The sequence below is a fragment of the Cucumis sativus genome, chromosome 3 (assembly GCF_000004075.3).
Source record: "Cucumis sativus cultivar 9930 chromosome 3, Cucumber_9930_V3, whole genome shotgun sequence".
Lineage (NCBI taxonomy): Eukaryota > Viridiplantae > Streptophyta > Magnoliopsida > Cucurbitales > Cucurbitaceae > Cucumis > Cucumis sativus.
The window spans coordinates 33,381,572-33,403,872 of NC_026657.2; the positions used below are offsets into that span (position 1 = coordinate 33,381,572).

Genomic DNA, 22,301 nt, shown 5'->3' on the forward strand with positions numbered 1-22,301 from the left:
ATTATGTATGATTTGGTTTTTGGTAAATAGAATATGTGACTTTAGTTTTGGTTGTGTTCAAGGAAAATATGGTTCATCATTTATATATTACTAATGAACTACACTTGATAATTAGATTAATGTTGTGGTTTGATATTTCTTTGTTTTATAAAATTAAAGAAGAGTTGGTATAAATTAATATTTTAATATTTCTGTTAGGGGAACTTTTGTAATTTAATACGTAAATATCTCATATATATATATGTGTGTGGGAACGTGTTCCGAATCAACTATAGGAAAACCCATGCGGCTATACGTCAAAACTTTTTCTTGATCATTATTGAACAATTAATTATGATTATATATTATTGTGCTTTCACTTCATTATTGAACAATTAAAAATAATAAAATAGAAATAGAAATAACGTATCCATATTTAGAGCCACATGAACAAGAGAAAAAACAATAATTTGTAATTATATTTGGGATCTAATAGCTTACTCTTTTTTTTTATTATCATTATCGTTAATTCAAAGTATTTAGAGAAATGTTATTGGGCGATAGCTGGTTTTAACTTTTCTTAATATTTTATTTAAGTTATTTCAAAAAGATTACATATTCTAATGTACTTTACATAGAAAAAAGGGCAGCTAATAATGTTGTATATTATATGAGAACAATCTTATTAGGTGTGGATTTGAAGTTATATTTTAAGAATAATTTGGAATATTAAGTTAATTTGAAAGATTTATGTTAGCTTTTTCTTAAGATAAATGACTGAATAATTATTGCCAACTTGTGGGGTAGACATTAATATCTCATTTTGTAGATTCTTGTAATATAATATTATCCATTACGTGTTACTTCGAAAGGCTTAGTTGGTAAAGAGATATTAATATTTGAGTCAAAATTGCACTTTTTTAGGAATAAGTTTAGTGTTTTTTTATTTTATTTTAAAGATTGATGTTTTATTCTCTCACCCTACATTTTCTTTTAACAAAAATTAGAAAAAACATAGTAATTAGTCGGTAATTTTATTTGAGCACCAAAATAATAAAAGTGGTCAATTTTATTTCATTGTTTTTATTAGAAAGTTTTCACCTTTTGCATGCATGAAAATGGTTATAACTTGGGATACACTTTTCTACCTAACTCTCAAAAAAACTAAATTACCAGAAAATTTTGGGTTCATATTCTAAGCAAAAAGATAGTGAGTTCCGAGGCGGCATTCCCATCGGGGTTAATCATAAACAAAGCTTCCGAGTCTGCACTTCCAACAACTCGTTCAAACTCGGCTCTCATATACACCAATGCACCCAGTTCCGAGCACCCGCCGGCAGCTTTTGTTCCATCATGGAGCACTGGAATGACCCCAGCTCCAACAGACACGCTTCGAATGGTGTTCAGGACATGTCGGTCATATGCCTCACAAGTGCGAGAGAGGGCAAGACCAGATTCCGTTCCGTTGCAGTACATGGTCCAGGAGGGGTGTTGGAGGAGCTTCGTGGGTCGAGCTCGGCCAGGGAGTTTGTGGGAGTGGAGGGCAATGCGGAGGACGCCAGAGGACATCTCTTTAAGAAGAGCAGTGGTGGAGATGTGGAGATGGAGTAATGTGAGGGGTTCGGTACGAGGGTCAAGCTGTAGGGAGAAGGTGACATGGCCATGGCGGTGGCCAAAGAGGGTGCCGGTGAGCTTACGGCGGAGAGTGATGAGAGAGAGGGCATTGCGGCGGTGGAGGAAGAAACGGAAGAGGGAGTGGAGGAGGGAGGAGGGGCTGTGAGAAGAGGTGGTTGAACAAGGCTTGAGAACAATGGCTGTGTCTGCGGAGCTGGTAGATCTGCTCAGACTACTCAGCTCAAGGTGCCGGCGTTGTCTCATTTTTTCACGGCGGAGAGAGAGGGGGGGAGGGACGCGGTGCCGGTGGGGATATTGAAAGAGAGAGAGTGGAGCAACAAAAAGAGTGGTAATGTATCATATTTATACAGCACAACTCAATCGCACCAGAATAAACAAAGTTTACAATAATAATAATTATTATTATCTGTTTGCAAAGTGGAACCATGTGATTTCGCCACAAAGTTAGGCTGCAAAAGAAAATTCGAAAGTTTTATTTAAGTTTGTGACTAAAAGTCTAGCACTATTAATTGAGGGATTACCAAAATGGATTAGTAGTTTCGTACTGTTAGATATGGGATGGAGACCTAAGGCCATACCTAACAGACAGACCAAAGGCCAACAAATTTTATTTGTCTATGGTTCTAATTGGAAAAATTAGAATCCCAAATTAAGTTCGTCAGGGTAGATAAATTAAAAAAAATTTGGAAAACAAGATTTTAAAATAAATCTCCCTAGGTTTGGAAATATCTCATTTTAGGTCGCTTATCTTTCTAATTCAAAAGAAACTCAAATCCGTTTAGGATGATTTAGAAAATATAATTTAGAAAAGAGTTACTTTGAGTGAATAGTGAAAACGGTCAAAGGACAGACTGCAATGGACCTTGAGTTTGTGATAAACAGAAGTATCATAACCTCGAGTCCAATGGTCGAAGGATGGTATAATGTTAAGGTAAGTGAATATTGGAGCCGATAATTGGTTTAGGGTTGATAAGACGAGTAAGTATCAACGTATAAATGGTTGTGGCTTAGTATATCAATATTGAGTGTTGAAACCTTAGATATAATTAGTCGTAGGGAGGGCGTCGAAGGCTTTGGTATAAATGGTCGAGGTAGTATGGAATGTTAGAAGTTTTAGGAAAAGAAATATAAGGAGATTGGTTAAGGAGTTATTACACAAGAGAATTCTAGCTTTGTTATTTTGGTGGAACCAAAGCAGGGGAATTGTTCTAAGCAGCTGATGAAGAGTCATTGGAGGAAGAAGGAAAATGGAGTGGGTATGTTTGGGTTTCTGGGGGCTACTGAGGGAATCATTTTGATGATGGGATGTTAGAGTTGCTAAACCTCTTGACAGATTGTTAAAGGAATCTACTCTGTATCAATTTTCTTGCTTTTCTTTGGACAGATTGAGGAATACAGATCATTGGGAGTGAATGGCCTTGCAAATGAACAGGGAAGAAGTTTAAGGAAGAGTTGGGTCTTTGGCTTATTTGGTTCTTGATGGTGCTTGGCAGGAGATTTTAACCCGTCTATCAAAGCCGGATTGGTAGAATCATCCGTCTATCAAAGCCGTCTATCTGCTCTTGTTCTCTACAACTTCTGCCATTCCCATTCGATCATTCCATCGAACAGTTGAAGCATGCTTCCTAGGGAGACAAATAAATTATTGAAACAAACACTTGATAATAAGCAAATAGAAACATCCTATTGAAGGATTTGGAGGAGTTCAAATTCTTGAAATTCTCAACCTAAACTGCAGCTTGCGCAAGTATCCAGATGCGAAGAGACGTTCTTCTTCATCTTTTATGTCTTGCTCGTAATTGTCGTCATCACCACTAGCTCCTCCTGATGAGCTTTCCCAATCTGTAGCCTCCATCAGATACCTCCGAATCAAATATCAAAACTCCTTGTTCAATGTGACTGAACTGTGTAAAACATGAAGAAATAACGACCCAAAACTAATAAGATTGCTAGATATTATTTGGTAACAGTTTATTGAACAACACAAAAACTTACTTTTCCTTATTCTAGAATAAGCAGGGGGGAGGCATAAAGATATTTCAGTAATGAAAACTGTCTACCACAAACAATGAAATGAAAAGAATATTACAAACTATACGTGGGAAATTTTGGATTACAAAAACATTTCCTCTCAAAATAGGTCGGTTTTGGCGAGGTTTAAGATCACCCTGTTTTGTAATTGATTCAACTGAAGAAAGAAAGAAACAAAAATGTTAGAAAACTCACATACAAGAAAATGGAGGGTTGCAAAAAACCGAATGTGGAGTCGCCGACAGTTACAGGTACGGCCCGGCGGAGGGGGTTGCCGTTGGAATATAAGAGGTGAAAACTGAAAAGTGGAATAGCTGCCGAAGATGTGTGAGGAAGGGGAAGAAGAAAGAAAGGGTGGGAAAATACGATGGAAGCCAAAGGATCCTTTTTCAAAATATACAACAACAATAATTTTAGTTTTTAAAAGACAATTTATTGTGCATAACAAAAATGTTGAAAATGTTTACAATATAACAAAATTCTAGTTTTTATTATACCAAATTTTAGTTACTCGTTCAAATCTATACTATTTTAAGGAAAATTAATAGGAAAAGATTATTTGAACGTATGGAAATTACAACGAAAAACCTTATAACAACAAGGGACGTAACCGAAAAAGAAATGAATTAATTTTAAAATAAAGTATGAATTCTAACATGTGCAAATGAATTAATCTTTAAACTTAAAATAAGTGGAAAAAGAATAAATCTTTTCAATTGATTGATGTGGTGGTTGAGAATTTCGCCAAAATGTCCCATTCTTTACAAATGTGACCCCAATTTATGCAGATCAATTTCTAAAAAAATGAACAAAAACGGAAAACAGGTGTACTGGTTAGTCAACTTCGATTGCTGCTTAATGATCTTTATGATTCGGATTACTTGGTTGAAACTGCATTTACTGTTTTGCATTTTTCTTATTTCAATGTTCAATTGAAATTTTCGAGCGAGTTTTTTTCTTGATCGTATGATGTTGAAGGAACAGTGGTCTGCAAAAGACATCTGATGAGGTGAATGTGAAAGAAATTAGTTACCCAAGGTGCATTTTTCATTTTGACTTGTGGTTGTAAATGGGTTTAAGATCCAAAATCTAACACTTTTGTTCGTGGGTGAGTTATTTTTAGTACATCTGATCTGTTGTAGGACAAGGGCAAGCTCCATACAACCGACGTTATTTTTGCCGGTGCTCTCGAGAATTTTGCCGTACGGCCCATTGCAGCTGCCGCATCATGTTCATTAGAGATAATCCATGTATAGAAAAACATGATGGGTTTTTTTCCATTTGAACATCTGTAGATTTTTTTTTTTTTTTTGTACTACTGATTTAAATGAGATGGTTCCCAATAGTTTGCTGCAAAATTTACTCTAAAAAGGTGTGAGGAAATAAATCAACCGAATTCTCTGTACATACAATCAATAAAACAGTCATTTTCTTAATATTTAAGAATAGATACAGATCCACAGCACATCTGATCAAATATAAATCCTAAACTTGGCACCATTTTTCAACTCTTATGCTCTAGCTTTTCCATCAAAAGGAAAGAAAACTAAAAGAAAAAGAAACATCTAAAATGGGCTTGTAAACTTACAATTAGTTTTCTGGTTGGGGAAACAAAAACGGCGCAAATCAACAGGCCGCTCTCCCAACATTCAAATTCATTTTCCTTTTTCTTTTGTACTTCTTACACAATGCTACAAGCCTAAAAGTATGCTACATTTTCCATTGCCACATTAGTTGCAGTTTCCATTTTCTTGGCCAGCCCCTCTAATGCTGCAGTCTCATGCTTTCACAAGGTTTGAGCAACTTTTTCATACAAATCCCGAGGCCAATTCCTATTTAAATTGTTCGCAATGAAGTTTGCAATCTGCAAAAGTAAAAGAAATCCAGCATGAATGAGGAGCAGATTAGCCAAAAAAATGTTAAAGGTTTGCTAGCATTGCATTAGAAACACGATTAACGGGTGCTGTTTGCATACCTTGGCTCTCAAGGCTCGAAGGGATCCGTCAGAGTCTGTCACATTGTCCAGACACGTAAGTGCAACCTTCAAAAGATCCGGGACACAAGCCTGAATGTGAGGAGATAAGTTTTGAAACACATCAGAAGCCATATCTGGCCCTCGTGGATCCAATGGAAGAAATGGAATTCGAGCAATCTCCCTTAGAGCATCAAGATGATGACCCAATCTGGCCAACTTGTGGATTGAAAGAACTGCCTCCAGTTGTCTTAACACGGTCTGTTGTTCCATGACATATTCTCTTTCCTGAAGGCTGCATGTTACAACCCACCAAGTCAATTTGAGTAAACAAAACTATGTCGCTCCCTAGTTTACAAATGTTGTAGAACGCACCAGCCAAGCCACCATTTTACGGAAAATTCAATAAAAAATAATGTTCTTGATGGCACAGAACATTTTAAGCATATAAAAGGGGAGAAAAACTACTTTTATGAATTCTACGATTCAAGATATCAAAATCTGACTAATCAAACAGAACTGTACCACCCAAACTCAAACAGTTAGAAATATACATTTACATGAAACAGTTCATAACCTGTAATTTGTATATTAAAAGCAGTAACTAAGAGCCATGTGTACAAACGATTAAACATAAATGAGTGACCTGATTTCACGACAATATTTGTATGCTTCCAAAATGTCATTGCCTGAATGAATAAGGCCAGCAGTCCGGCTCTCCCCATCCAGTCTACCACGTGAAAGAGCACAGATTGCTTCAGAGAGACACCTATTAATTGTATCCAATGCCATGGAAAATGCCCCAACTCTCTTGTGGATCTCTATTGACTGATAAGTAAAATCCAAAATTTTAAAAAGGCAAGAATTAAATGAAAGATAGGCAAACCAAATGATAAGCCATAATCATAAATATGACAATTTTTCATAGATATTAAATACAAGAAAGAATCAGGAAACGTAGATCATAGAGCAAGACACAAACATAAAATTTTTTAAGGTTTATGGAATGCTTAGTCGGTAGGGTTATTTTTATGATACGATGTCCTGATAATTGTTCCAAATCCATTTCCACTGGTGAACTGATTCAAATATATAAAAGAAATGGAACTTTATCCAGTTTCATGCTTTACCCCTTATTGCTTTTCCTTGAAAATGCCCTTGTGGCGAACATTAACCTTTTAAAAATTGGCATTAGTTAAATATATAATTTCACGACAGTTTTGCATATGAACTGCAAACATGCTGCAACCGCCACCAAGTTTTAGTTTTATACGATGGGACAAATTATTACCTTGTCATAAAGCCCAGCTTCCTGACACTGTCGAGCAGCTTCAAGTAGAAATTGTTGCCTAGATTTCATGTCAGTCATAAATCTTCGTAATTCACCTTCTTCTCCAGCACCCCTTGCACCAAGCAAGAGATAGATACCTCCATCACGTAACAACAGCTCAGTAAGCAGTTGCTTCAGCATCAAAGTCCTCTGCCTCTGTTGATCCATACTACCCCTGCTAGACCATGACAACTGTCCACCGCCCAGTGCTGCAGCAGCCTGGGCATAGTACTCCAGTGCCATAGATAAATTACCCATTCTTAAATAAAGAGAACCATACTGCCTGATTATGCTGGCTACCTCTGCATAAGGATCCATCACACCTAATTTTTGCCCAGCCCCTGTTCCTTCTGAAAGTACTCCATTGTCCGCAAGCACAATTGATATGTGGGCAGCATCAATATTTAATCCTTCTTCTCCTGTTTCTTTTGACAAATACAAGACCGCAGGCAGCAATTGAATACTTAAAAGAAGAACATATGGATATACCAGGGGATCTTTTCCATTTTTTGTATAATATGACGGTTCAAATTTATTAAGGTAAAACTGCAAATCATCCAAAGTATAAGGTACTGAGCCTTCATTCAAAACAATAGATGAGGATTCCCCATGGCCGTTACGTACAGCTGACAACTGAAACCACAGAAAATCCTCTATTGTATTGAACAGCATCGGAAGATCTCTCAACAAACGGTCAATTTGCCGGCGAGAACCTGAAATAATAGCATATAACAATAACTTTTTCTTATCATATGCAGCTCGGCCCATCCTATCTCCCATTCTTAACAACTTCTCACACTCTTCTGATGCAACACTTGCTATGTCCACTGGTACCATGCCCCCAGTATTAATCCACTCTGTAAGCTGTCAAGAAATAAATAAATGGTGACTTAAGGTTGAAAATGGTATCAGTTACATTTACAAACAATTAAAAAAGTCATACCAGTGGAGCAAACTGATTTGAAGCACGAGATGACAGCGCAATGTTTCTGGCCTCGTCATAATATCCAGTTCTCAAGCAAAAGTAAATCTGTTGGAAATAAAAACACGACTTAAGACATATTTCAAGGAAACTGAAGGATCCATTGTGTTTGGTTGGTAATCTGAAAACATGAATCCAGAAACAATGAATCAAACTCAGCTACATTTCACATTTTCATGATTTATTAGTTTTTCTGGTGACAAATTATTTTATTTTATATCCATGAGAGTCTAAGCCAGCTTATCCACACCTCAACCAATCTCAAGGAACAACCCACCTGATCCTACGAAATTTAGGTGTCAAGGTAACTCGTAGGAAATTAATTCCTAGGCTGAACCCATGATCTCTTAACTAGTTATGGAGACTATCTCCTTTTGTACCAATAAGTCAACCCATATGATTGTCTGACAACAAATTAAGAATGTGAATTCTGTCTTGATTTCAAAATGGGTTAAAATGGAGTTTTGTAATAAATTCAAAAATGAAATATCAATTTCAGAATTTAATAGTTCCGTGTCTGGTAATGTATTCACTGGTAACCTAATTCATTAAATTTAAGAATGGTCAGAAAAAGGAAAATAATATTTGTTTCTTCTAATGTTTTCACAGCTCAACAGCAGTAGTTCTACCCCTTCTACCCCCGGGTTCTCTTTCCCTCCCCCGGGTTCTCTCTCCCTCTTCCAACCTATAAATAGGAGAAAAGAATTGGAAAATATAATTTCATTCAAATCTTTTTCTCAGCTTCAATTATTTATGCAAGGATACACATCATTCTACAGAACGTAGGGAGAAGAGGGAAGGCAACATATGAGGAAAAGAAGCTGAGAAACAGAAGAGAGAAGGAAACAATGTCTATTTACAAACTTTTTTATGGAAACTACCATCCTTCAAAATGGCATCCCGTGTTTTCTAATTTTAGGATTGTTCTTTAGAAAATTTGGGTTAAACATGTTCCAATTTCCAAATAATTTACACAAGGTTTTGGCCAACCAAACACATTCTTACAATTTGCTGGATCCCTTGTTTTCTAAAACAGTAAAAATGAAATCAAATACAACACATTTTCTGCACTCTGCATTTTCTTTTAAACCACTCAACCCCAACTCCAGTGACAATGCCATAGACCATAGGTACGCACAAATGAAATTCAGCCATCAATTTCAAATCATCAATGGCTCATTTGCAATAAGAGAACTATCCAAAAGTTGTCTTCCTGGCACAAAAGTTGTTTGGAACACAAACATGGTATATGGGAGAGTAGCTTTAAATCTTTTTGATTGGACACTTTCCAAAATCTTGGGCGAAGCACAACGAATGAGCCTGATAGAGCAAAACTCATGGATATATTGACATTTTGGTTTCTGTCTTCTCAAGTATAAGGAAACTGTAGGTCTTATTTGGATTAGATTGGGATAAAATGAAAGAATATATAATACAAGGGGCATACAAAAGAACCAACCCAGAATGAGCTACCCTAAAAAACATGGCACTTGATTTGCTGCTGCTAAATTTATTAATGTAAAATTTTCTTTTTTCTCAATGAGTAACATTTCAAAGTGAATACTTGTAAAATTCAAAAAGCAATCAACACCTGTTGCCAAGTAGTATCAACAGGAGGCTGTCTACGTGCATCATTCGCATCAAAATCTAGGACTCCATAGTCTCTCAAGCGAATCTGCAAATAATTAACAAGTTAAAATGAATTGCAAGACGAGACATAGTATTTCAAACGTTTCTAATTCTTTGAACACGTGTGAGTCTGTGACGAACAAACCCGAAGGAAGGCCCGAATTCTTTGCAGATTTCCTACAACACCACCAAGGGCAGCCTACAAGGAAATAAAGAAGATTTCAACATACGAGTTTTGTAATTATGGCAGCTACAATATTTTGAGCACAGAAGTATCAACACGCAAGGAAAAAAATAGAACCTTCCAAGTTAAAGAAAAAAATAAAGAAAGAAAATGAGGAGTAAATTTTGAGACAATCCACTCAACTTTATTAGTTTCGACATTAAATGACAGCCCATTAGAATTTATACCTTAATGCAAGAGTAAATATTGGGATGTGCTATGGAGATATTTGTTAGTTTGTAAATTGCCATATTCCTCGTCAAAATAGAAGGCAATAATAGTATTTAATTAGCATTAGGGGAGTTGTGTTCCATTTGCTGGACTTCTTTGTTGGTTTTTAAGTTGCTAAGCTTCAAAGTCTCCTGCAAAGATAAACAGAACACAAACACAAACAAGGAATCGGGGGAATATCTATATTGATTACAGACCAGCACAAAAGGTTACACTTCAAGAAACTCAGCCTAACAAGAGGGTTGTACTCTCCACAATGAACTACCGTTCATCCACAAAACACTCACCAAGAAAACTAACCCTAGCACAAAATACTCACATATATACTAGCTCTCTCCCTTTTCCACGTAGACCCTAAGACCACTGATCTCTCCAACTACCCCTTTTTCTGGGTGAAAACCTCTTTCTGCCCTTCCTCTTGTACACATGCTTAATGGGAGGCCTAGCATAAGTTGCCATCTCCCTCAGCAAAATGGAAAGTTTTGGTTGTACTTCTTACGCCTTCTCAAAATCTCAACACTCGGCCCCATCTTTCTTTCTAGTCTTTTGGAAATGGGGATTGTGCTTTGTTCTCACCAACTTTCTGTCGCGATCAGTAATCCCTTTTAGATCACACTTATCACCAACACAGCAATTTTAACTTTTTCCACGTCTCAAATTTAGATGAACAAGTATCAAGTTCAGTGCTGTAACATTCTAAAGAACTTCCATCATCTTCCTCTCTTCTTATTTTAAACGGGAACAAAACTTTTCATTGATAAAACGTCAACTTGGTGGCATTTCGTACTTTCAGCTACAATGGATATTTAGCAAGTCTATTTGGGAAAATATCTTAGTTGGTTCTCTCCGTTCCACAATATCTCAACTTTTATGGTCTGATGCAGTTAAAGCTCGTTTTTCTAAGATTTGCTTTGAACATAATAAGAAGGTTGTTCAAGATAAATCAACTCGTTAGTCAGAAGGTTTAGGCTCGTGTTCTAGCTTCTTCCTAGTGTTCTTCATCTAAATCTTGTGATAGTTATTGCATTCAAGACACCTGAATTGGAACGCTTTTATAAGCCAAATTTATCTAAAATTATCGATTGACCCAAAATCTTAAGCTTATGGATGATAGTAAATTTAATATTATGTCATCTAACATTTCTTCTCACTTGTGGGTTTGAAATAGGAAGGAAGACCCAATAATCGAAAATCAAAATTAATTGGGAAGAAAATAACATTGCAAGGTTTTGAACACAACCTCCCTAGACCACCTACTCTTGTATCATCTTAAATCACCAACTGACTAAGTTTAAGCTTATGGGGGGTGATAAATTTAATATTATATTATCTAATAGCTTAATTGTTGTCTTTATTATTTACGTTATTTTCTTTATAGTTGGTATCTTGTATTTTTTAGTATTAGTCTCTATTGGAACACTGCTCACCTTGTCGGTTCTTCTTTGTTAAAACAAATGTGCTCAATCCAAACAGATAAATAGTAAACAGAATCATAATAGAAACTAGCAATACCTGTGCAGGATGACTTTGTATTGTATCCATTATATATTTCTCGTGTCCCCACTCTAGATGGCGCCTTGCCCCAAGTATTAGTGACATCTTTTTTGAAATATTTCGTTTTGAAGTTGATTCCTCGCCCATTAATGTCTACCATTTAAAAGTAAATAAATATCAACAATATATCAAATCATAAAGGAATGAGAGGCAGGAAGATGCTTGGGTATTCATAATGAAGATCAACTAAAGAAAGGATTAGTGACTTACTTGAATAAGATGCCAAATTTTTTGCATGTTAACTGACTTCCCAGCAGATGCATGGAGATCTAAACTTTCATAAGCACCTTTGAAAGCTACAGCAGGCTAATGGTGGCAAACAAACAGTAAAGATGACCAAAAGACAGGCCGTAAATTTCATTAATGAAAACAAGAATTGAAATGAATTAAATTGATCCATTTCAACAAAGCTATCAAGACTGTCAAGAGGGATGTAATGCAATAAATTGACTACGAAACAAGGGTAAAGAAAAAACCAGCTCATACTTTAAAGGGTAGTCCACGTTCCCTTGCATCGTTCATTTTCTTCACTACTTCACCATATGTTGATGCCTTTTTCTCAATAATAGGCTTGTTGGCTAGAGATACAGACTCCAGGCTGGGTACACCAGACGAAACATGTGCACTGGATACAAAGGAGGATATTTGACCCGTCTTTGAAGCCCCACTTTTATCATCAATCATGTTAGTTCTAGGTAATGTAGATATTCGGCTTAAACTCTGAAGGAAATCACGTTTTTCCTTTTTCCAATCCTCCTGTCATACATTTGATTCCATAGAAAATCAAAAACAAATATGCAATTAGTAAAGAATAAGCCCAGCAGATATTTACCATTCTACAAAAACGAGCTCTCTTTACTATCAGTTTAAGTGGCTAAAGCATGAAGAATTCAAATTGACAAAATAGCGATCAACTTTACCTATGGCCATCATTTTTCTAACTTCCAAGACAAATATACGAAACTAAACATCTATAATGTGAATGAAAAAGCTCAAGATTTTCCCAAGGTAACTATGGAAGTCCTTGAAAGTAGCCACAACGAAACCAGTAATCCAATGCCACCATGAATAGAATAAAGATATTCATCAACTATAACATTAAGAGGGTGTCAGGATTCTTCTTCCCTGTAAGCAGAAAATCCGAACAAGACACAAATATCCCAGAAATCACAAAGGTGAATACACTTGTCTTATATGTTCACCAACTATACATTAAGAGGATGAACACCCTTCAACAAAAACAACTAACTGTATTTCTGACAAGGAAATGATTACAAGCAATAGAAATAAAGAACTGGCACTTCTCAGCACATTCTACAGGGTTGAGTATCCTCCCCTAAGAGCAAAACGCTCACCAAAATTCTCCACCCCTCTAGCCTCACTCTCCCCTATTATTCATAACTCAAAAGACCTAACAAACTTAATGTCTATGACTCTAATTCCTAGAATATCCCTTACTACTTACTAATAATTCTAATATTTCTCCAACTAGAGCTCTTTACAGATTTACAAAGGGCAACCAACGGGGAAAAACAAAATACGTCAGTTATCTCTGTGAAACTCAACCTCAAATGGAAAAACATGAACATCCAACTCTTTTCTGAAACATGCAGAAATAGTTCCAATCAAAAGTCTGTTCAACCACTTGACCTTTCCCGTGCTATAAACAGCAAACACACAGCAAAAATGATGAGAACAATATGGAAGAAATCAATAACTAAAATTAAATGTTTGCTTACTATGTTTGTACATTGAAGGAAAGGGGTACTGGGAATCTGGGAGAAAAAATTTAACCTCTTAAAATAACCGAGTCATGCTAACCTCTAAAACTCTCATCATGTAATCATTAAAACTTCTAACATTGTCCTTCTGTGCCTCCTGTATGGCTGAGATCATTGCCATTTCATGGACCTAAGATGAATGCAAAAAAAAAAAGCACAAATATCAAACATATCAACATTAATGATTTCCTGGATAACATGTGAAAAAAGCATCACAAAAGTTGGAATTTTTTCCATAATAATATTAATAGAATTGCCAAGCTGTAAAATGAATAGCACAACACAGAAACTAAGCAGATCAGTTTTAAGACCATATATTCTAAAATTAAGAAAAAAAAAGACAATTTTATTTACTCCAAATTACAATCTTCCTCAGAAATTCATTTAAAGAAAAGCAGTAAAGGTGGTTCTTAGAACTCAAAGACACAGTTATGCAACCTACCAAAGAAACAAAATTTGTTCAAGTGTTTCTAATGAAGCATTTAAAAAAAAAAAACAGGAAACATGTATTCTGTCACAATCATTCAAAAAAACAACTTTGAAGTGTTTCTATGAATAATGAATTCATTCTGAAGTGTTTCCTTGGGCTGTCTTCAAGTCTTTGGTTATTTGTATGGCTCCATTTTGAGGATTGTTTTTCCAACACCCGTTTTCTCGTATAGAAATGTTTCTGTGAGGGACTACGATTATCTGAAATTGTTATTACCTAGAAGCCTTTCAGTTAGATGGTTTCAATCCTTTGGGGGACAGATTTTTATGTCATCAATGACATTACTTTTTCTAACAACATAAGATATATTTTTTGGACAAGAGTAACATCATAAGACATAAATGAATAATCAAATTAGTAACAGCATTAATTAGGAAAAAGGTATGAAATAGATATTTCAGCCAACATTTCATAAAACCAATAGCTTCTTGAGTAAAATTTATCTGCAAAACTGCAAAATTAGGAAAAATTGCATAAAAGATACCTGTTGCAAGTATTCTTCAATACTTGTTGCTTCAGCAGGAAACACGTCCTCAAATGTAGTCTTCAAAAGAAGAAATACACACGAACATAAAAGATTAGAAAGCAATAGCATACCAGAATAAAATTTATCACTGTAAATTATATCAGGGAAGCAAAGATATATGCAACTTTACAAGAAAAAAATAATCTTGACCCATATAGGGAAAAGCCAATGTTCATTTTTTAGCCATATTCTCCTATGGATTGTAGAGGTAAAACTCATTATCACCCCCTTAAGAAGAAGGCAAAAAATCTGACCACATCAAAAGATTCTTGTGGTGCAGTTCAATTGAAAGAAGCCACCTTATTTTATAGGTCAAGATAGATATGTTTCCATGATTTGGCTTACACTCTTGCTTTGATCTCAAACCCTGTTTTTTCCCTATCATCTCCCTCGTTCCTCCTACCCTTCCTCCTCCCCATCCCAACCCTCACCTATGGCCGGTAACCATCCTCCTTCCTTTTTCCCTAATCAATGACAACTACAAAGCCACATCCTAATTGGAACTACTCAAAGAGAGCAATCACCATTTACTGGAAAACTTGTTCATAGCTTTGATGAACATTGCGAAGGCTGTAGAGCAAGAACAAAAGAAAGTGGTCATAGGCCCTATTACATGTTGTCCATCACCTGGAAATTGTTATTGTGGCTTTAAGATATCCTTCAAGCTCCTCCTTATGGAACCTTGCTCCTTCAAGTTTTTCAAAGAACTAAGAAGCGAAAATTACATTATTTGGGTGGAGAAACTAAAAAAAAAAACAAGGTTACAACACTAATTCTTGAGGGTTGGATCTTTATGGGGTATAAGGGTTAAAAGCAATGGTTGGGACTTCATCAAATCTAAAATTCTGCTCCCGAATTCGACCACTGGTTTGGGGGATCTTGTTGTCTATGTTGAAAGTCAAACAACCTCCAAATAACTACCAGAAAAATTGTTGGAAACCCAACTTGTATTATGCCCAGGAAGACAGTCAAACCAAAAGTCATTGAGAAAGGACGAAGTGAGTTTCTTTAGAAACTACTTTCATAGAGAAAGAATACAAGGGCATATAAAGAAAAAGGACAAAGGAAATAGTATAAGGTTTGAACAACCCTCTGACACATGTCAAGAATTTACAAGTACATTACCTCTTCTTTCGGAGAGAACGCAAATACTTTCCCACCCACATTCCCCTTTATACCTCTCAACATTTGTCCAAACAAGCCTCGACCCACTCTCACTTTGGGCTTTAAGAAATCAAATTAACTTGCTAAGCAAGCCCAAATGTGCTCTAATACCAATGAATATCAATTCAACTCCTTTTTGGATTGTACCTCATTATGTTCCAATTTGTACCTCCATCATTTGAAAAATCAACTTTCTCCCCAGATTCCCACCTGATTTAAAAATCCCCTCCATTAGCAACTGCATCCTACCAACATTCCCTCATTCTCATTGATAAATTGGCCATACAATATCCATCAAGAACATGGCCTTTGTATTATTCCATCCCCTAATACTTCTTTGTTTTCTTCTCAATGAAAGTAGTTGTTTCTATTTTTAAAAAATGCACTCTTCCAACAAAGAAAGAATAGAAGCAACCTCCATCGTCTCCCTATTGGATAATGAAGATAGAAACTGAAAAAAAAAAGACATGGACCCCCGACGACACCAAAAAATCAGAAACCAAATGATTTTTACAGGAAGACAACAGATAAAGATGAGGAAACTCAAAGCAGAGGTTCCTCACAATGCATCTGACCAAAGGAGAAAAAGAGGAAAGCTCAAGCAAGATATCTTTCTAAGGATTTCAGTGTGTGCCTTTAACCCCTTTCACCACCCAACCAAAAGGGTAAGGGCCATGCTTACTCGCAATGATCATATGCCACAAGGATTCAGGCTCAACCGCTCAAGGGAAAAACGCTAAAGCCACTTAGCCAATAGAGGTTTTGGCTTTGCTACGTAGCGTTAAGTTACAATCCAATCCACCTTGATTCACAGTTGCCCAACAACCTACCAGCTTACCAGATGAAAACTATTTTATTCATCCATCCCTTCCCAAATAAAGTCTCTCATGTACTTCTCAAGGCTTTTACAAACTGAAGTGGAAAACAAGGAAAAGTAGTAAATGGGAATGCCACTCCACACAAATCAGATCAAAGTTAGTCTTCCAGCCTAGGAAAAGAAGCCTTTCTTCCAAGAGGCTAACCTTTTAATTACTGTTTCCTTTATCGATATAGTTTGGTTGTTGCTTCTAGGTATAGACTTAGTAGTTCCTTCTGCGATTATTCTATTTCTAATAGTTCGACTTATGGAGAAGTGACTTGTAACCCCATTAGTCATGAGTTGAGACTTCCTTCACCCTTCTGTATATTTCATTATAATAATGAAAGGTCTATTGGTTATTTTATACACATCAAAAATAAAAGTTATTTACAAGTAAGAAAATTGAAAAAATCTTCACCTTTAGTTCAAAAGACTTCAAATCTCGAGCAAGTTGCTCTGCATTTATTCCCTCACGTGCAAGTAACCTACAATCATCCCATTGAAAGATAATACTAACTGCATGTCATATGTATGTAATAACAGCAACAAAAATCCATTGGGTATAAGACTTCATTGCAAGTAAATACAAGGAAAAAGATTCAGAATTGTAAAATGTGTTCTCTTCTTGGTTGCTAAAGAGATAGTGCAGTAACAGAAAATCAGACTTGAAGAGGTTAACATTTGGATAGCAGGAATAGAAATACCTTGTAGCAGCAATAGATTGTGTGGGCGCCTCAGTTCTCAGGGTCTTTGCCTTGAGCTTTTTAGATAACACTTCTAACTGATCTAAGTTCCTCTGAAACAATCACAGATCGTGAAATTCAGAGATAAGCACAGGGACATAACGTGGAGACGATAACCTAGATATTTTGTTTCTTGGTCGTTTTTCCTGTATTCTTTTTATTCTATACTTAGAAAATACTATTATTTCTGAATCTTGTCTTCCCTCTTCGTCGATAGTTACTTCATATTTTATTTCAACCATTATTAATTCTTCCTCTTTTTTTCAGTTGAGATGGATGTAGCACAGGTTTACGAAGAGAGAGCACAGTTAAAAAGTCCCAAACCTCCCGTTACCTTCATTTCCTTTTTTACGAACACCCATTTACACTGCCTCGAATTTAACAAGATACTACTAATCATAAACGAATGATAACAATAAAGCTTGAAATACATAGATTTCCAGATATAAAAAAATATTTAAACAGCACATTAGGAGTTTAATCCATTGACGATAACAATTAGACTTGCTCATTCGAGTAAGAGTTGAAAGTTGGGAAATGCAGGTACATAAATAAATTAGAATCCTCAATTTCCAGCAAAATCTAAGCAAAGCAACCAAAGAGAAGCATAGAGAGAGTATGAAACCTGGAGAGGAGGGAACTGGGCAGATGGAGCAGCTTGTTCGAGGAGCTTTGTAGAAGAGTGAAGCAGATCAGTCCAGCCACTCATGTCTTGGTCGTTCGCCATGGCTCTCAAGAGGAGACACCGAGAGAGTTGTGATGAGAGGAAAGGGCAATTGGGGCTCAATGGCCCAATACCCTTAAGCGGGAGAGAGGTGGCGGCGGAGGTGGTGGCGCTAAAAGAGAGGGAGCGGAGCCAAAGTGAATGAGACGGTGGCCCAGGGAGTGAGATGAAGAAGAAAGGGTTTAAGGTTTTGAATTAGAGGGGTTTGTTGAGAAACAACAATAGGCGTGTTACGAAGAATGGGCAGTGGCTGTAGCCTAGAGATGACAGAGGTTGGCTTCCACGGTATTGACCTCATTTGAAAAAATAAGCTTATAAATAATAAACAGGAGAAAATAAAATATTACAAAGGGACTATGAGTAAAATTCTCAAAAAAGAATAAAAAAAATTGCTTAATCGGAGAATTACGGGTTCACGAACTCTTGTGTTAAACAAGAAGTGAATATATCAGCTTTCTTCTTTTTGTTTCTATACTTCAATTAAATATATGATTGGGTCAAAAATTAGAAGAAAGGGGTGAAATTGTTTAATCTATTTTGATTTTATAATTTTTCTTGTCCATGTTAAAATATATACATAGTAGTGTGATAGCTTGGTCCTCTTGTATGTCAGTTTTTCTCGGATTTAAACATGTGTGCAATGAGATCATGCCATTTTAGTTTTTATGTAACAAGTAACATTAATGAAAACTAAAATAAGACTTATAGAGTTATACACAAGTTAAGTTTTAAATAATTTGATGGTTTTTTGTTGCATCGTGTATGAACGATCAAAATATGAAGAATGCATTTGCAATCTAGTATGAGAGTTTCAGTCTAGAAATTTACATGGATCAAAGCAAATGTTTCTCAATCTATACAAACTAATCAATAATAATTTTTACTTAGTTTAAGAGAGAATTTCTAATGAAATCGAGTTGTTGCGGTTGAATCTTAAATATCTATCAAATATCGACTCTTTTCTAGTTTTTTTGAATTACGTCGACTAATAGAAGGTGTCACATCCAAAAAGTATATATATGGCATAACTCTCCAAAATTACATTCAAACATAAAAATGACTACAAATTTGATTGCTTTTGTGTGCATTATGCTTAGTTTCCCTAAATCACAACTAATACCACATGTTTTTACAAACATCACTCTTAATGCTATAAAAGCATGGTATAAAGCAACTCATCCAAACACATGCTTACATCTCACTGTATTGTAATCTATTTATTTATTTTTATAATAAAAGAGCATGATTGATGTCCACCGTAACAATTGGTTTATATTCCTCTGCCCATTTACCATGGTTAAAAGAGAGGAGAATGGTAAAAAATATTTAAACATATAGCATAATTTCAGATTTGATAGATAATAAATGTTTTTTTCATAGGATAACTAGAAAAATGATAAATTAGAAAGTGCAATTTAAAAAATAGAATCTTTTTTTTCATATGATAACTAGAAAAATGATAAATTGGAGAGTGCAATTTAAAAAATAGAGTCACGTTATTAGGTTTTTTGAAAATGACAAAATTATATTTTTTAATTTCAAAACGGACACTTTAAAAAAAATAGCAAAGTATTCTTACAAAATTCACCAAATTTTCTTTATAGTTTAATTAAGTTTTTTTTATTGTATTTTATAGATATTTTCAATATTTTGGAATATCAATGCATCCAAAAATAAATGTTGATCTCAATTAATAGATCTGCTAAAGGCCCGAATCATATAGCATTTACTATCAAAGTCATAGAGAGATATGTTTTTAGATCTCGCATTAAAGTCCTACTTTATAGTAACTTGTAATACATATTAGTATTACATACCATCAAATGTATATATATAGTTAATAACCACTTGTATTGTCTGCGAAATTCCTAATTCAAATTGAAATGGTAGATATTCCCTTTTCTATGTATAAAAAAAATGTAGCTTTCTACCCCATCTCAAATATTCATTTTTTTTAGTTTCAATATTTTGCTATTTATGACAATTACTTATTTAGAACAGTGTGAAGAGATAATCTAAGAGAAATAAGATTCATGCTTAAAAAGATACAACACCAAAATTAGTTACATTCCATATCGAGTGAGCATCCGCGGCTTAGGAAGAGTTTGTTAAAGAACGAAAACATTTAAAGAAAGAGATAGTTGCAAATTTAGCCATTAGATTCAAAATAAGTAAGTATATAACAACCTTTTAAAAAATTTGCAAATATAGCAAAAATTGTCAAATTCTATCAATGATATAAGTTTATTACCGATAGACCATGTTGCAAATATTGGTCTATCACTAATAAATCATACGAAGTCTATCACTGATACAAGTGATAGTTTTGCTATATTTGTAATTTTTTAAAAATATTGCTATATCATTGATTATTATTCATAAAATGGTCATCGATTGTAATTTCTCTTAAAAAAATCTATCAATCATTCAACGTAACTAATATGTTCAATACAAATTACAGTGTATTTGTATATATTTTTTAGTGGTTGGTGTATATCCTAACATTTTTTAATATTTATTTCCAACTATTCCAAACAAATCTTAACAAAATTGGTGTGCCTCAGATGCAGCCCAAGTTGGAGACATAAGTCGCACAGCTCAATAAATAAAATTTTTGACTACTTAGAACAAACCTTCTAAACAACTAATTCATTTTTTAAAAGGAAAATAACCAATATTTCATGAACAACTTTGTGTAAAATGCCTTTTGGGGGCCTAGAAGTTTGAGGCAGTATTTAGTTTGGTCTTCATGATTTTCAAAATCAATATTTTAGTTGTTAAAATTTGAAAAACGTGTCTAAATCTAGATGAACTACTTTGACAACTAGTTGACAAGATTGATTTTTCTCTTTACTTTCTCTTCTAATACTCAAAAAAGTAGAGATGGACAGAAAGATCGAATCAAAGTTCATTGTTTGAAGAAGGAAAGGGGTCGGGTCAAATCTATTTTCATTTCTTTCAATTGTTTCTTCTCTTATTGCCCATCGTATGGGTTTTGTCTTCTATTTGTGTGTTTTTCTTTCTAGCCACTCAAGATTTTAAAGGAAGGAAGGAGGGAGGAGGAGAAAGAACGTGGAGGGAGACGAGGGGAAAAAGAGAAGGAAAAGAAGAAGAAGAAGAAGAAGAGGGAAAGAGAAGAAGTGCACCTCATCTATTAATAAAAATTCCTACCTCATTAAAATTGGGAGGTTTTTTATAATCAATAAAATTCGTGGATAACTCTAAAAAATGAAAAATGGTTTTCTACTTACATTAACTTATTGTGAAAAGATTTATCGATTATAGAAACCACCCACACCCTGAAATAGAAGTTAAATTTTTGGTACTTGATGCTCTATGCTCATTGCTCCAAAGTCCTACTTTGTCCTCCTTGCTTGCTCCTTGGTGGCCTTGCAAAGAAATCTATGACAACCACTTCATGATCTATGCCTGTCACACGTGCTCGTTGAATGAAAAGAGTGGAGCTTCAATCTGGATGTAGAGGAGGTTGGGATACTAATTTATCGTTAGGGTAACTTCTCACATTATTTCAATTTTTCATATATATGCAATATAAAAAGCATAAAATTGGGAGAGCTCAAGCCTATGAATCTATGCTAAATTTGCGGGTGCTTAACCATGATAGGAAACCTAGTCAAACACAAAAGATGGAAAAAAGTTACTTGCATGAGGAGGATGTAAAGTGAAGACCCTCCAATAAAAAACACAGTGGGCATATTTGGTCGACGATAAAAAACAAAAAATTTAATTGATAACAACTAAGAAATTATTGGAGGAGTTAACACGAATCGAAGTGAAAAATATGAGTGGATACGAATAACAAAACAAACCCTTATCATTATTGGTGAGCCAAATGATAAATTATATTTTCACTCACCAAATCCAACCCAATCAACTCTCTAAAACTATCCACACAATTCATAAAAGATAGAAAAAAAGTGAGATGTACTTTTGTACGAGAGGAAAATACGAGAGGAAAAAACTATAGACTAAATACAAATAAAGTTGGAAAGAAATAAAATAGATTTACTTTTAAAAGCCCATGGTGTCTACGAAAAAAAGCCAAAATAAACGTTAGGTTGGTTCAACATTGCATTTCACACCATTTATCCATTTGTCAAATAATGGTCAAAGTTCTCTAAAGAAAATCATTTTAAAATAGTAAAATTACATGACAAAAATATTTTTAAAAAACCGTTTATGATACCAATTTTTTTTTGTATATTGTGAATATGAAGAAATCAGTGATATTATACAATAATTATAGCTCTATCGAACCACTATCAGATGATAATATAGAATTATGAGAGACTCATCGCTTTTAAATTTATTACTTCAACAAATTTAAAAAATATTGTAGAATAATTCTATTATTATAATTTTGTTTTGGTTTTTTTTTTTTGTAAAAGTCTCTTTAAAATATTTGTTTATATAAAAGAATTTCAATC

The 22,301-nt window shown here is 34.8% G+C and overlaps 2 protein-coding genes across 3 annotated transcripts; both read right to left on the reverse strand.

The window, feature by feature from the left end:
• Positions 1–1,030: 1,030 nt before the first annotated feature.
• On the reverse strand, positions 1,031–4,019 carry LOC101217016 (protein MIZU-KUSSEI 1). Of its 2 annotated transcripts, none has more exons than XM_031882017.1 (3): positions 3,845–4,019; positions 3,342–3,518; positions 1,031–3,239 (listed from the first exon to the last, which is right to left on the reverse strand). In XM_031882017.1, the coding sequence occupies exon 3, from the start codon at positions 1,855–1,857 to the stop codon at positions 1,168–1,170; it is 690 nt and encodes a 229-aa protein (XP_031737877.1). In that variant the 5' UTR covers positions 1,858–3,239; positions 3,342–3,518; positions 3,845–4,019; the 3' UTR covers positions 1,031–1,167. The 2 variants fall into 2 exon arrangements, with proteins under 2 accessions (XP_031737877.1, XP_011652207.1); XM_011653905.2 differs by having other exon boundaries at positions 3,841–4,019.
• A 1,009-nt stretch (positions 4,020–5,028) lies between these two features.
• Positions 5,029–18,156, reverse strand: LOC101205955 (nuclear pore complex protein NUP93A). The gene is made up of 15 exons (XM_004136616.3): positions 17,755–18,156; positions 17,091–17,182; positions 16,805–16,871; positions 14,322–14,381; positions 13,388–13,477; positions 12,053–12,322; positions 11,777–11,872; positions 11,525–11,659; positions 9,704–9,757; positions 9,521–9,604; positions 7,891–7,977; positions 6,909–7,811; positions 6,264–6,445; positions 5,621–5,912; positions 5,029–5,509 (listed from the first exon to the last, which is right to left on the reverse strand). The coding sequence occupies exons 1-15, from the start codon at positions 17,854–17,856 to the stop codon at positions 5,432–5,434; spliced, it is 2,592 nt and encodes an 863-aa protein (XP_004136664.1). The 5' UTR covers positions 17,857–18,156; the 3' UTR covers positions 5,029–5,431.
• Between the last annotated feature and the right edge of the window lie 4,145 nt (positions 18,157–22,301).

Bases quoted from the DNA above. Each gene is read 5' to 3' on its own strand.
- LOC101205955 (XM_004136616.3), bottom strand. From the start codon at position 17,856: ATGGCGAACGACCAAGACATGAGTGGCTGGACTGATCTGCTTCACTCT. The intron at 12,323-13,387 runs GTTAGCATGACT...AATGTATGACAG, and splicing joins ACATGATGAGAGTTTTAGAG to GAGGATTGGAAAAAGGAAAA. The intron at 6,446-6,908 runs GTAATAATTTGT...TTTACTTATCAG, and splicing joins AAGCTGGGCTTTATGACAAG to TCAATAGAGATCCACAAGAG.
- LOC101217016 (XM_031882017.1), bottom strand. From the start codon at position 1,857: ATGAGACAACGCCGGCACCTTGAGCTGAGTAGTCTGAGCAGATCTACC.